Source organism: Lepidochelys kempii, chromosome 16, assembly GCF_965140285.1.
Source record: "Lepidochelys kempii isolate rLepKem1 chromosome 16, rLepKem1.hap1, whole genome shotgun sequence".
Classification (NCBI taxonomy): Eukaryota; Metazoa; Chordata; order Testudines; family Cheloniidae; genus Lepidochelys; species Lepidochelys kempii.
In genome coordinates, this window is record NC_136395.1 from 28,203,658 (window position 1) to 28,217,950 (window position 14,293).

Genomic DNA, 14,293 nt, shown 5'->3' on the forward strand with positions numbered 1-14,293 from the left:
CGAGCAGGGAGGGGGCCGGGAGCGCAGCCCTCTGGCACTGCTCAGCCTGCGCGGGCCAGCGGGACCGGCAGCTCCAGCGCTTCCCGGCCCCGAGGTGACTAGCTCCGCCTGCGGCCCGTCGCCAGGCCCTCGGGCCTCCTGCCCCGGCATCTGCGGCTCTCCAGCTGCATTAGCCCGGGACCCATAATCCCTCTGAAGCAGGGAGCGCAGGACCGAGCCCCGCAGCCGGTGCCGGCTGGGCTAGGGCCAGCCACTGCTCTGCCCAAGGCAAGGCCACGGGAGGGCACAGAGCGCTGGTCCCCAGCAGCCCAGGCCAGCGCTCCGCCGGCTGCGGGGGGATGCGCTCAGGTTCTCTCCAGAGGTGGGCCAGGCGGGCAGAAGCCCGGCTCTGCCGCGAAGGCCAGGCCGTGCGGGATCTGCTGGCATTTCGGCTGCCAGCCCGGGCCGGGGAAGGCGGCTCCCGAGCACTGGGCGCAGCGGGGCTCAGGGGCTGGAGTCAGCCCAGCCTCCAACTTTGTCGCGGGGGGAGTTCGGCGGGATCTGTGGCTGTGTCTCCTGCCAGGCCCCCAGCCCGGCTCTGCCCGCAGCCAGGGCTCCCCAGCGGGCGGCCGTCGGGGCTGCGCTCCCGCAGGGTCCGCGGGGAGGTGCGGCTCTCTGCCAGCGCCTCTCGGCCGGGCCCGGCGCCAAGGGGCCGCGGCTCCGGTGCCAGGACAGAGCAGGGACGCCTGTGTCCGGCAAGGAGCAGCCAGCGCCGGGCCGTCGCGGCTCTGCTGGGGGCAGGCCCCGCTGTTAACAACCTCCCCAGGCACAGCTGCCCCAGACACACGGGCGGGAGAGGCGGGAGCGTGGGCCCCTGGCCCGGCGGCGGAGGGCATAGGCAGGCCCAGGGTCCCGGACACGCGTGGCGGGGAGAGGCTCCTGCAGCCGGTGCCCCCGGGACAGGCGCGCTCGGGCAGCCCGTGGGGCAAAGCCCAGCACAGTCACAAGCCGCGTGGCGCTGCTACCTACCCCAGGACAGGAGGGAGGGCCCGGGGCGCGCTGCCCGCGCGGGGCCGCTAACTCGAGTGGGTCGCTCCAGGCAGCTCTGGCTTCACTCTGCCCCCCGGGTGTCTGTGGAGCCGCAGGGCCCCTCTCCCGGCCGGTGCGGCGCTCCCGAGAGCGCAGCCCCGGATTGACGCGGCCCCCGCCCTTGTCACCTGGCCACCCCCGAGCCGCGCGCACCTGGCCGCCCCCGGGGGGCTGCGGGGGCTCGCTCCGGCGACGGCACTATTTGACGTCGAGGAGACGGATCACCGCGGCGCAGCGATACCGGGAGCGCCAATGGAGTTCAAATGTCAGCAAGTTTGAGGAGGGGTGAGGCGGCTCCCCTGGTGGGTGTGTTCCTCCGCCGCAGCCCCAGCTCTAAACGGAGCGGCTCCTCGGGAGGCGGCAGGGCACAGTGACTGGGGAGCGCGCCCGGGGAACCCTGCAGCCCTGCCCTGGACCGACGGCGGCGCCCGCCGGCCCCTGCCCCCGGGAGGGCCCTGCCCCCGCCCCGGCCCCGGCCCCGGCCCGCCGGCAGGTGACCCCGGGCCGCCCGCGGGCTCTAGCATGACCTGACCCGATGGGCAGCCGCCTCCGCTCCGGCCCCTGCCCCGCGCCTCCGCCAGCGCAGCCCGGAAACGCGCCGCATGTCTCCCCGATAAAAATAAAAGCGACTCCCTCCTCCCCGCTGCAGCGTGCCCCGCAGCCCGGCCCGCCCCGGCGCTGAGCGAGCCCGGCCCCCGCCGCAGCCTGACTGGTGCTCCGGGCCGCCCATGGATATTGCAACAGGTCCCGAGTCCTTGGAAAGGTGCTTTAGCCGGGGCCAGTCGGACCGCGCCAAGATGCTGGACGGCATTAAAATGGAAGATCACCCCCTGCGCTCGGGCGCCGCGACCTTAGGCGTCTTGCTGGGTGAGTGGCCGCGGGGGTCCGGGCTGTGCCCGAAAGCCCAGCGTCCCGCCCGGGACTGCGCTGCCTGCCGGAGCCCGGGCTGGGGCCGTGGCCGTGCGAGAGCACGTTGGAAACAGCGTCTCCCTCCCGGGCGGGCGCAGGACTTCGCTCGCTCACTTTGGCGGGATGTGTATTTTTTAAATGACCGGGAAAAAAATAGTGCTTAAAAAGCGCACGCCTGCCGCAGAGCCGAGCGGTGCCGTGCCGGGGCTCGGCCGGTCTCAGCCCGGGCCCCCGCCGCCAGCGCTGCCTGCCGTTCGCCAGGCTCGCTCTGCAGGCTGCAGGGACCCTGCTGAATTTTTCTCGCAACGTCCCGAGGAGGTTTCGAGTTGAGAGGCGAGTGGCGAGCAGGAAAGCCCGGGGCGCGGGGCCGCGAGCGAGGCTGCGCCACGCAAACGAAATCGCGCCGGTTTAAGTTTACTTCGCGATGTTGCTCCATGGGAGCCGGTCCCCGGGTGGGGGGATCCCGGAGCCGCTGGCCCAGCTGCCGCTGCGCCCCGGGTGACGCCGCCGTGTCCCGCCTGGCAGAGCCCGTGCTGGGGCGCAGCTCGAGCAGTTCAGGGGCCACCCGGGCATGCCTCTCACCTCCCTCTTTGCTGTTTCCTAGGGTCAGAGTGTCAGAACCAGGCAGTTTGCGAGGGCTGCCAGCGGCCGATCTCAGACCGTTTTCTGATGAGAGTGAACGAGTCTTCCTGGCACGAAGAGTGTTTGCAGTGTGCCGTGTGTCAACAAGCCCTTACCACCAGCTGCTACTTCCGGGATCGAAAACTGTACTGCAAACAGGACTACCAACAGTAAGGCACCCTTCTCCCTTTGCCCCGCACGCCTGCCCCCCGGGGCGCTCAAGCCACCTTCTCGCCGGGCCATACGCGCCTGCCGGGCCTTACACTGGGCAGAGGGGACGGAACGTGCTCTCCAGGGCCCAGGGTCCCCGGGAGCCTCTCGCCGAGTTCTGCTGCCTTGTTGGGAAACGCCAAAAAGTTTTCAAACGAAAATCAGAAAAAGCCCCTAGTCGGTGCGGTGATCAGAGAGCGCCCAGCCAAGAACCGCGCGCCCGGACCCCCGAAGGATTTGTTACGGGTTCAAAGGGCCAAGCTAGAAATGTTCGCGGGGTGTTTCCTAGTCACGGAAAAGAAGTTAAATACTCCGCTGCCCATTTAGCAAAGGGAGTTTGTACCGGGTGGTTGTATAAATGACAAATAATACCTTGGTTGGTATCCGAGTGACAAGGGGGGTATTTCGCTAGCGCCCCCTCTAAATTCGAGCTCAAATCGTTTGGCGTTTGTGCCGGTAATTCGTACAGGTTTTACTGAAATGCACCGTCGGTAAATAATTGTAGGATTTAAAAACAGAAATGCCCTTTCAATTCAGTATAACATTCTCCGCGTGGCAGTTTTAGGTATTTTGAATAATTTAATCTTGGTTCTAAAATCAGTTTGTTCCAAACATTATCTAAAACCCCCCGAAATAAATAACACCGTGGGCAGCTGAAGTGAGGAAGGTAAAAGGCTGGCATTGCCCGGGGAGAGTCCGAGGCACGGGGTTTGCTCTGGGTGCAGAAGGGAGCAGTGTAATCTCGGGGAGGCTTTTAACGAACGGGATTTGTAGTTGGATTTTTAACACGGGAATTAAATCCGAATCGTCGGGCTGTTGGGTGAAGTGTTAGCTGGATTTTTAACTGGCCTTTTGTTGCGAGATAACGAAAAACCGTTCCTACGAAACCGTGCGAAGTATCAGCAGCCCCGTGTTGTCATTAGAGAAAAACCAGCACGCTCCGGGGACGGCTGAATAGGCTGGGCCAGCTGCTGCGGGCGGAGGGGACGGGGCTGGCCCGGGCCCGAGGGCAGGGAAGCCGGGGGGAGGAGGCCGAGCGAGCGGGTAGGTGCAGAGAGACTCGAGCATGTTTGCTCACCTGGCTGAGGGGCCAGAAAGCGGCTGATCTCCAGCCCGGCCTCGCTGGCCGGTACCGGGGGGAATCGCCCCGGTGCCCCCGGCCGCCCAGCACGGCCCCGCCGCGGCTGTGGGTCAGACACACACGAACCCGCCGGCCCCGGCTGGAGGGCGGCTTTCCGCGGAGCGCCCACCTGCCGCGCTTCGCGCCCACTGGTCCCCGCTACCCAGGAGGGGCCGGGGCCGGGGCCGGAGGGGGGCCGGGGGCAGCGGCGGGGCAGGGCCCGGCGTTCGCAGCCCCCGGCTCGCTCCGGCTCCCGCCTGCCACGGCGCAGCCTGCGGGCCGGGCTCAGCCGCCGGGCTTCGCCGGCCAAGGAGCCGCCGGGCGGGCTGCAGGGTCACCCCGGGCCCACGGCTCCTGCTGTCCCCCCGGTGGCAGCGCTAGGCCCCAGGCCGGCCCTTCCTGCCCGGGGCCCGGGCGCTCCAGGCGCGGACAGAGCCCGGGGAAGCCGCCCCGGCCGGTGCCACGCAGCGGGGCCTGCCCCCGGGTGCCCACCTCTGGGCCGGGCCTCGGGTCACTGCCGCTGTCTGGCGCCCGCTCGCCAGCCCGGCCATGCAGCCGCTGCCCCGGGCGTGCGGGCCCTGCCCGCCGCGGGGCCCCGATGTGCAGCCGGGGGCTCCCCGCAGCGCGGCGCTGGGGACAGGGCGCGGGGGCACGCAGCCCCTCGGAGCCGGTCCCTGCGGCCCGGGAGCGGAGCTGGAGGTCGCCCCAGCCGGGCCGGAGGCTCTGGGGACGCCTCCGATGCTTGGTCAGTAGCTCCCGAGAGACTTGACTCTGGGCTCCCGCCTCCCGAGAGACTTGACTTTATTTATACTTTTATTCCCAAAATGTCGGGCTTCGTATGAAAACCGGCCTGCCCCAGCAGCGATGCCCTTCTGCCACGCAGAGTTCCTGCCCCGCTTAGCTGTTTGGCCTCCCCTGCAAAAGCCCACTTCATGCTTGTCACTAAAATTTAGGGTCCTTTTTGTGTCGGGAGGGGGGTGAACATGGGCACTTCAATCACTGGGACATAATATGGCTCTGCTAGAAGTCTGGCAACAAACAAAGAACAACAACTATTGGTTTGCATCAACTTTTGTCAGGCATTCAGCAGGCTTCCAGAAAGGGCCTGAAGTGGCTTAGTGGCAACAATGTGCATTTCATAGCTACAGCATGAAAATCCATCTCCATGGAAACTAGTAGTAAATGCTAACATGACATGCTGAGTATAAATATTGTTAGGGTTATAACTCTTGTATGAATGGCCTAGATAGATGTCCCCCTCTTTAGGAGTTACAATAGAATGTGTAATTTCCTACTGCAGCCTTAACCAATGTGTTATTAAAGAAGCTTCAACAGACCCAGATACTGCGATATGAAAACCAATAGCTGCCTACGCATTCTCCTACTGAACTGCACTGATTTGTTTTGGGGGGTTTGGTTTTAACAAGTATTAATATTTTCACATATTCCCATTTGTAACAGTTACCGAGAATTTAGTTTAATAGAGATGTCAGATCCATGAAACATCTGACTGTATAGATAAACAAGGTACTTCTCAGGATTTTTTTTGTAATTAAGAAATGCTTCTTTGGATACCCACACAAAATTGTTTGAAATGTAAGTGTTAGGAACAGCGTGCAGGAGATGATTCCCTTTGCAGTCTGTGTAAAATAACAGCGTTTTGCAAAAAGGCAATATCTTAGAAAGCAAAACAATGGACTATCCCTTTGTGAAAAAAATTCTTTGTTAGAAGAGAAATAAATCCTCTTTAGAATTTTAGATATTATCAAAGGCTTCTAATTGTATAGGGGGAAATGGGGTGTCCAGGCTGACTAGCAATAAAAAGATATCAACATGTTAGCCTTTGTTGAATCACAGCACCTAGTGTGACATTACATGGTAACCTGCTGTGTGTGCCCCCAAGGACTGACAGCAGAAGTAGTTAATAGTAAAGAGGGGTGGGGGGAAGACATGTAAATGGTAAATCAAAATGATTTTTTCCCTGACATTTTATTAAATTTGAAAGATAAAGCATGTGAAACTAAACTGATAATGTTCCCATTCTTCCTCTGGCAGCTGTGTTTTAGGCTGTTGGAAATCTTCTCTTATTAGTAATTCTTGTTAATTAAAGTGTAAAAATAACTCTACACACCTTCTGGTCATGTGGTGTGTACACAAGTTTTATCAGCAAGAGTGTGGATGGTTGCATTGCCCATATGTGGTGAAGCCATGAGTGAGTTGTGCCGTCATCTCAAATGCATGCCGCTACAAACCTTTACATCCCGCCAGAACTTGCCATGATGTGTATGCACACAGGTTATTAAGAGATGCTTTTTAAAAAAAATTACAGCTTGAGGGATATGAAAAATAATATCAGTAAAGTCAGATGTTTGTGTTACCCTAAATCCTATGTACATTCATGGCTCAGAGAAAAAAGAAAGATTTCCAAAATTTTCTTAATCACTAAAAATGACTGAAAATAGCTTTTCTGTATGTAGTAATGTAATTGAAAGACCAGATTTCTCCAGAACTCCCGAGACTATAATCAAGTGCTATGTGTATCTTTGGAAATCACAGGTCTCTTCTTTCCAAAGAAAGCAAGCTTCTGAAGGGTCAGATATCAGACCTTAAACCTTCCACAGGGTCAGGAATTATTATTGCCTGTCCTCTTGTAATTTGGGGTTTGGGGGGAAAGGAGGAAACTTTTTTTTTCTGGTGGGTTGATTTTCTCTTTTTAAAATAAAAATGGTGTCTGTTTGCAGCTGTGCTTGGGTTTGAAATGTTAGAATAAATCCTGAGGGAGATGGATTAGTGGCCAGGGTGCAGAATGAAGTGGTCAAAGGTGCATGATAAATGCAATGTATTACATGAATCTCTCCACTACATCACCGGCTGCATGTCTGTGACTTTGTGTATTTCAGCATCTTTTTTATATGTTTAATTCTATAAATATTTGCACGGGGTGGATAGTACAGACCGATCTTTTGATTTTGACATTAAATACTTATTTTGCAAAAATTTTACATGTCTGTTGGGGCAGGGGTGCATTTGATTGCAAGTAGTTTAAGTGAAGACAACACAGTGCTACAGCAAGACACTGATAGCTGGATCTTGCTAGCCTAACTCAAGCAAAACTGTTGAGTTCAATGTGAGCTTTGCCAAAGTAAGGGTGACAGGATAGGGCCCAAAGGTGATACTTTGGACTTGGAAAAACTTAGTTACCTGCTGACCTACAGAAACATAGTGAATACTTATCAATCATAAAAAAACAAAAACAGTGTTTCAGCTTTTGCAGCAGTAAAATCTAGTGCTGGTTATTTGCTCTAATGAAATTACTAATTGTAGTATTTACAGCAGTGTTTTCTGCTACAAAAACATTGGTAATTATAAACAGCATAATGTTTTCCTATTTAGGCTCTCCTCCCTTCATTTAATTGTGGCTATATTTTTCTGCTTTGCTGTGATCTAAGTGTTTGGGGTTGCATAAATATTGTCTTATTTCTTGCTGCTTGGTAATGTTCTGTAATTGTACATCCAGTTTTAATCTTTTAAGGTGTAGTGGTTGATTCAGCTTAGTTGCTGTATATATTCTTTGTAGAACAATGCTTACTCTGATTGTAGCTTTGAAAATAAAGGTGATGAAGGAATTCGTGTAGACAAGGAATACAGTTGTAAATGAGGTTCAGACATAATAGCAGCCAAACAGCCACATTAGTTAATATTCCATATTTTTCACGAATTGGTTTTGCATTTTGTTTAGGGAAAGAAAGGGAAATATTTAGATTTTTATCAAAAGTACCAGGACGTATCAGGCATTGTATTAGCATTCTGAGTCTGTCCTGGAAAAGAAACACTGCCACTGATTTCTGGCGTGTGTTGATGCTGTTCTAGATCTCCGGGCCTTTCTTTGTCAGTGATTATGCTGATTTTTTTATGTGAAATCAACAAGGGTCAGTGCATGATTAGGAGGCAAGAGAAGTGCAATGGGCTATCATTGCTCCACTCGATTCTAGCCTTTCTGGAGTCTGAAAATTCTCTCTGGTGAGTGAGATAGTTAAACTGGTATTTTCCAGTTAAAATAATTTGTAAATTGAAAGCAAAACAAAACAGAACTTCTTGGTAGCAAATGTTTCCCATTTTTGTGAATGTTGTTTTATTTTCCAATAAGAAAACATGTATACCCTGAGAGAAGTTTGTGATATTTAGACAAAATTCAGGGCACAAGAGGTGACTTGGGCTCTCGGATTCAGCTACATGTAGAAGGGACCCTAATCATTTACTAACAGAAAGATTCTGTTTGTTCTTCAGTTTCACAGTCTTTTAATCGGTGCACTCATCAGTACAAATTTTCAGAATCTGAACAAGCTAAACTTGGGCAGAGCAATGCCATCCCAGTCTGTTTCATTTACCTCTTCTGATAGATTGGCAGTACTCCTTGTTAGGTTGTTGTTAAGAAACAGCATAAATCCCGATCAAAGCTCAGAGATCAGGAGCAGCATATACATATGTCCAGAATATCAGATAATGATCCATTTATGGCATCCATTAAAATGCTAAAAAAGTGTTTTAAATGCTCTGGTACGTTTGCTGAAAATCTAAACATTCCCGTATATCGGATCAATCGGCCACATTAAAAATGTTTTGCAAAACTAGTTTTTAATAATACCTCCAAACAAGTCTGTTCCTAAAGCTGCATGAAACAAAGGCACGAGGCTTCAGGAGCTTTTAGGAAATGTTACTGTTATTTCTCCCAGTGACGTCACCTGAATAGCCAGAGACCAGGCAGAAAAACCTCAACTCGCTGCTGTGTCAGCAGGAATTCATCCCTATGTGACATGTATAAAAGGTTACAGAGAAGATAATTCCACAGGCTCTGAGAAAGCATGGTACCTGCAGAGCCAACAAGGAGACTAAGTTTTGGTTAAGAGGATATTTTTAGTAAATGTTAGCACAGAAATGGATTTCAACAGGGTTTGTTAATCTGAGGGGACATTTCTGTTTTTTAAAATATTAATTGAAACTTTTGTGGAGTTTTAAATTATTATTATTATTAATAATAATAATAATAATAACATAATTATACTCACCTATGGCAGAAAATATTATGGAAGACCTTTATTGAATGTGGGTTATGTACAATTATATGAATTAGGAGTAATTGATAATTTCAGAGGTTTAACTGTTAATTATATACAGAAGGGTAACCAATACATAGAACATCCATTGTGAAAATATTCTTCTTTGAAATATATTGTTGATATGGATAGCTCATACTCTGTTAAGAGAGCAGGTGATTTTTTTGGGGGGGGGGCAAAATTTGAAACAGGTCAAAAATATACATGACATTATTTCAACAATAAATAACATACCATGGTCATGGTAAAATATATGAATCCTGTTGTATTTTCTCAGATTAAGTATGTTATTGGTTTATTTCCATTCCAACTGTGTAACCTGTCCATATTCATCTCCACATCGATCAGCATATAAAGATTTATGAAGCTTAAAATGTTTGTTGCCACGGGGACTTGAAATATAGAGGGATAGTTAGTAATAATTAAATACTCTAAAGATAGGAAGGGTGAAATGTCCAGGAGAAAAAGATATTTTTAACATACTACAGTTTGATTCAAATTTAAGTGAAGAGTAATTTTCTTTACAAGACATGGTTTTATGAATATTTGTCTAGGAAGTATTTGCTTTTCATTACGTACCATACCTCATGTCATAATACAGTGAAGTAAAACATTACTGTACTTAATAATTGCCCTAATATTTGAATGAAGTATACAGTATGTTCATTCTGAGCTTAAGTATGCATTCCTGGCGCACTTACCATACATGCAATGGGAATTTTGAGTATACAAGGAATGAGGATTGGGCCCTGAGTAGGTGTAATGAAATATAAACATAATCTCTCTTTCTGTGTAATGTGTATAAATGTGCGTATACCTGCCCTACACACACACACAGATACACACTTCTGCTGATTTGCCAAAGAAAGTAATTTGGGGAGCTTGTAAAATTATTCTTTAGCATTATCATGCTAAAGGGCAGGCAAGTCGATTTTGTGCCTCAAAATCTTCTGCTGTTCAGTTTTCATGACAGTTTTGCAGGGCTTGTAAATGTCTGTATAGCTATCAATAATGTTTCATAATTTTATTAGAGAGTGATTTTGTGCTCTTTGGCCTGAATTAGATCGTTGTGTAGAGGAAGTAAAGTCACAAGTGGGCTGTCGATTTTAACCCCTAATGAATGACAATAAAAAACATATGACAGGTTTCAGAGGAACAGCCGTGTTAGTCTGTATTCGCAAAAAGAAAAGGAGTACTTGTGGCACCTTAGAGACTAACCAATTTATTTGAGCATGAGCTTTCGTGAGCTACAGCTCACTTCATCAGATGTCAACATATAATGTTGGCTTCCACTATATATAGTTATACCAAACCAAAAGGGGTGTCTGCAAAATAAGGTGTTTCGTATACTTCTATCACACAAATCAGAGGAGGAAAATGTATCATGCTATTTATTAAGTAGTATGAAATAAAAACCAGTGAGCAATGAATTATGCAGTAATTTCTAGTAAAGAAAAACAAACCACGTATTTCTCTTGGATGGTGAGGTATAAAGGTTTTCTTGGCATGTTTTTGAGATGACTGCTATACTCTCAAAGCAAAGTTTGACTCCTAAAGAAATGACAGTCTCTTGTTCACTCCAAAATATAAAAAGAAGCACACGTTTATTCTGACACAAAGGAAAAGGTTAGTTATGCATAGTGTGAAACCTGACAGCTGAGTTAGCTAGAGGCCAAATTCTGAAGTCAGTGAAGTTGTTCTGGATTTATACTGGTGTAACAGAAAGCAGAAACTACCCTATCTCTGTAGCTGACTTGAAATATAATAAGTAGGCAGCTAACTATGATAAAATCTATTTGTAGGACAGGAGCCTGAAACTCTACAATGCTGGTATCAGATGCCTAAACCTATTAATTAAAATGCATTTTTTTTAAAAAAAGGATAGTATGGGAATCTCATGAAAGCCAGAAGTGGTCTCTGAATTAAGACATTTTTTAAAATGTATCAGTGAACCATGTAGAAGTTGGCTCCCAACAGCAGGAGTTTCGGCAGCATTGGTAACATTTGGGAAATTAACTCCGTTTTTTCTCTGTGAGAAATTGGGTAAAAATATATTGATCGTTGTAAGGTAAATGCTGAAAGTGGCCAGGCTAGGTCTCTGAGCCGAGGAAGCAGAACATAGGAGATAAGAAGGCAAATCATTTTAGGTCAGAACTAGCTGAACTTTTGGTTTTAAATAAAAATCTCTGTAGTGTTTATATTCTGTGTACTAATAGGCAAAATCCTGCTTGCCCTGTTCAGGCACATTATCCCATAGTTTCTGGATGCTTCTTTAAATTCAGGATCAGTTTGAGGCGGATATTTGATTGTCCGTTTTGTTTAAAGCTAGTAACCCTGCTTTTGTTTTTGAGTTCCTGGAATTATTTTGGCTAGACTGATATTTCCTAAATGCAATGTAGGGTCTGGTTTTGTGGTGTTTTTGGTTTGTTTGTTTGTTTTTGTTTTTGGTATGTCTGAAATTGCTTAGAGCATTGCACCTTACCCAATCGGCACGACTAATGCAGTCAAGGAGATTTGGCCCAGGCATTGGCATGAGGAGGTCTTATGATGAGTAAAGATAATTTATGATTGTAAAAATGATGGTGTCGGGGGAAGGAGGATGTTTGCTCTCTGGAAGAAATGAACAAGCTGTTTTCAAAACAGATTTGCAAAATAAGCACTACTTGCTACTGAATATATTTATATTTTGAAAAATTATTTTCTCTTTATACAAACAGATACAAAGAAAATATACGTTTGCCATTGCTTTTTACCTGACATTTACTGTACTTGCAAAATACTTGTAATTAGAAGGAATTATTTATAGCAAGTTATGCAGTTTAATACACAGTGTGTAGAAGTAACCCATCTTATAATAAAATGTAGTTCATATAGTATGATACTTGCAATGTCTTTTCAAGAGATAAAAGATTATTTCCCAAAGAGCTAAGGATGTATTGGAGCAGCCTTCCAAAATTGTAAAGGAAATTTACCAACCTCAGTTCAAAACCTACTCATGATGACTGACAAAATTTAGAGTATTTTACTTACCCATCAAAAATAGCTACTTGCCGTGGGCAAGTGAGTGAGTAGACATTTGCAAGGTTTTATTACAGAAAATTGTTGATATAATTATTCCTAGATTGTTACTTTGTTACTGTGATTCATTCTTGAACTTGTACAGTGATCTGAGTACAGAACTTGCTGATGGTTTAAAAAATAATTTTAGAAAGTAGCAAAACTGAATACCTTAGTTCTTAGAGACTTTATAATGCTTTAGACTCTGGCATTTCTATCAGAAGCTAACATGTTTATGAAGAATATATTCTCATCATCAAGGTTATTTACTTTGCTTCTGAAATACACCCTTTCCCCCTCACCTAGACCATATCTTTTCCTACAGATTTTGAGACGAAATTCCATGCATGGAACTCCCATAGACTTCAATAGGAGCCATTCGTGTGTATCAAAGGGCAGAATCTGACTCTTGATTTTACTTTAATCAATGTATTATTTATAATGTACTAGAGCACACATGTACTCTCTGTTAGAGCTAATGGAATTTATATGCATATGCTGAGGACCAAATCCGGCTCGTAAATTACTTCAGTTAGGAAGTTTGCTTGAGTAAAGCAAATAACGTGTCCTTTAGTATAATCAGGAGAGTCACTTCGTTTGGATAAGAAAAATCTTTATAGAATTGATTCTCTTGATAATGTCTTTGCAGTTGTCACATTTGTGGTTGGGATAGTAAACATGCAAATCGGAGTCTGCAGCAGGAAACGATACTATTCTTTTAAAGCTTTTCCTACCAGATCTAGAAATTGCTAATTATTTTCTCAGATTGACAGAAACAAAACTTTCCTTGTGTTTCTATTTACTTGCAGCTTGAATACAAATGCACTCTCTGCTATTTCTGAAGATCAGTGACAAAATATGATTCTTGTGAGTCATATATGGCTGTGAATTGCAACCAGTAATAAGGAAGCTGTGACCTGGAATAGCATGTCATTGAAGTAACAAAAGTGTGTCAATGAGAAACATTTGTTCTTTCAGGGCTTGATCCTTCGAGGTACTGAGCACCCTCAACTCTTACTGAAGTCCATGGGAGCTGAGGGCACGGAGCCCTTTGCTGGACGGAGCCCTAAGGCTGCAGCATTGTTCCTGCCAAATTCATTACTGAGAGAAAGATTATAGTTCTCATTAACGTCCACCCCACAACACGGTTGTTTTCAACCTGGGGGACCCTATCTTTGGACATAATGGCTTGCCTACGGCTAACATTTTATACCACTTGGTACTTTCTATTCCTGCAGCTCCCCATGGGAGCATAATTTAGCAGATTTTCTGATTCAAACTTTTCCTCAGAGTGTCACCATTTCAATCCATTTTATAGGAGTTTTTCTGTTTGCTGGAGTTTTGTTTTGGTGTTCTGTATATGTGATAAGTAATGCAGTCTACGCCACACAAAGAAACAGGTTTCCTAGCAAATCAAAATAAAGTACTGTAGGAAATTAGTGAGTAGCCCCCCCCCCCAAAAAAAAAAAAAAAAGAGAGAGAGAGCGACATGAATACAGAATAGTGAAACTATTCTGACTCCCACTTTGGGGCAACTCCCAAACTTTGTTACAATGAAGTACAGCCATTTCTGATACATACCAGTGACCGGAGCGTCATTCACAAATTCTCAAGCTCTTCTGCATACATTTAAATGTAGTAAGTGATCTGTGGTAATCAGTCATTGATTCAGCAGCCATACCACATTTTGATTGTATGCCCTCAAATCCATGCTGGATCTAGATGGATTCGTGGCCAACAGGCACAGGGCTTTTAATTTCTATTGCTAATGTGTTCATTTGGGGGTATAACCATCATCTGCTGATTTTTCAGAAATTCTCAGAAGTAAATTTTTCTGTTGGCATCATGAGTATTGCATTTGCATCTCTGCGTGTGAGAAAACATTTGCTTTTCAGAGATGGTAATAATCATGCAGTGAGCTTTGCAGACAGTATAGTCTGTCTGTGCTGGTTTGCACGTACAGATGGGCTTGCAATCAAACATCTATTTGCAATCATTTTAGAGAGCAGTCTTCAGGTTGTTGGTGTGCGTTCTGAGCTGTGTTCCCCCTGAGGTTAGGGTCACATCCCGTGTATGGTAATCATCAGCATATGAAAACACTCACTGTTTAGAGCCATTTGTACTACCAGTTCATTGGGCCAAGTTGGGGTCTGACTGAGCCTGTAAATCCTTACTCGCATGACTCCTGTGAGTA

The 14,293-nt window shown here is 47.5% G+C and overlaps 1 protein-coding gene across 1 annotated transcript in view; it reads left to right on the plus strand.

The window, feature by feature from the left end:
• Positions 1 to 1,286: 1,286 nt before the first annotated feature.
• The window catches only part of LMX1B (LIM homeobox transcription factor 1 beta), a 128,597-nt gene continuing 115,590 nt past the window's right edge, over positions 1,287 to 14,293 (plus strand). The window contains exons 1-2 of the mRNA XM_073314240.2: positions 1,287 to 1,935; positions 2,582 to 2,768. Coding sequence (XP_073170341.1) covers positions 1,797 to 1,935; positions 2,582 to 2,768 — 326 coding nt within the window. The 5' untranslated portion in view covers positions 1,287 to 1,796. The remainder of the gene's footprint in view (positions 1,936 to 2,581; positions 2,769 to 14,293) is intronic.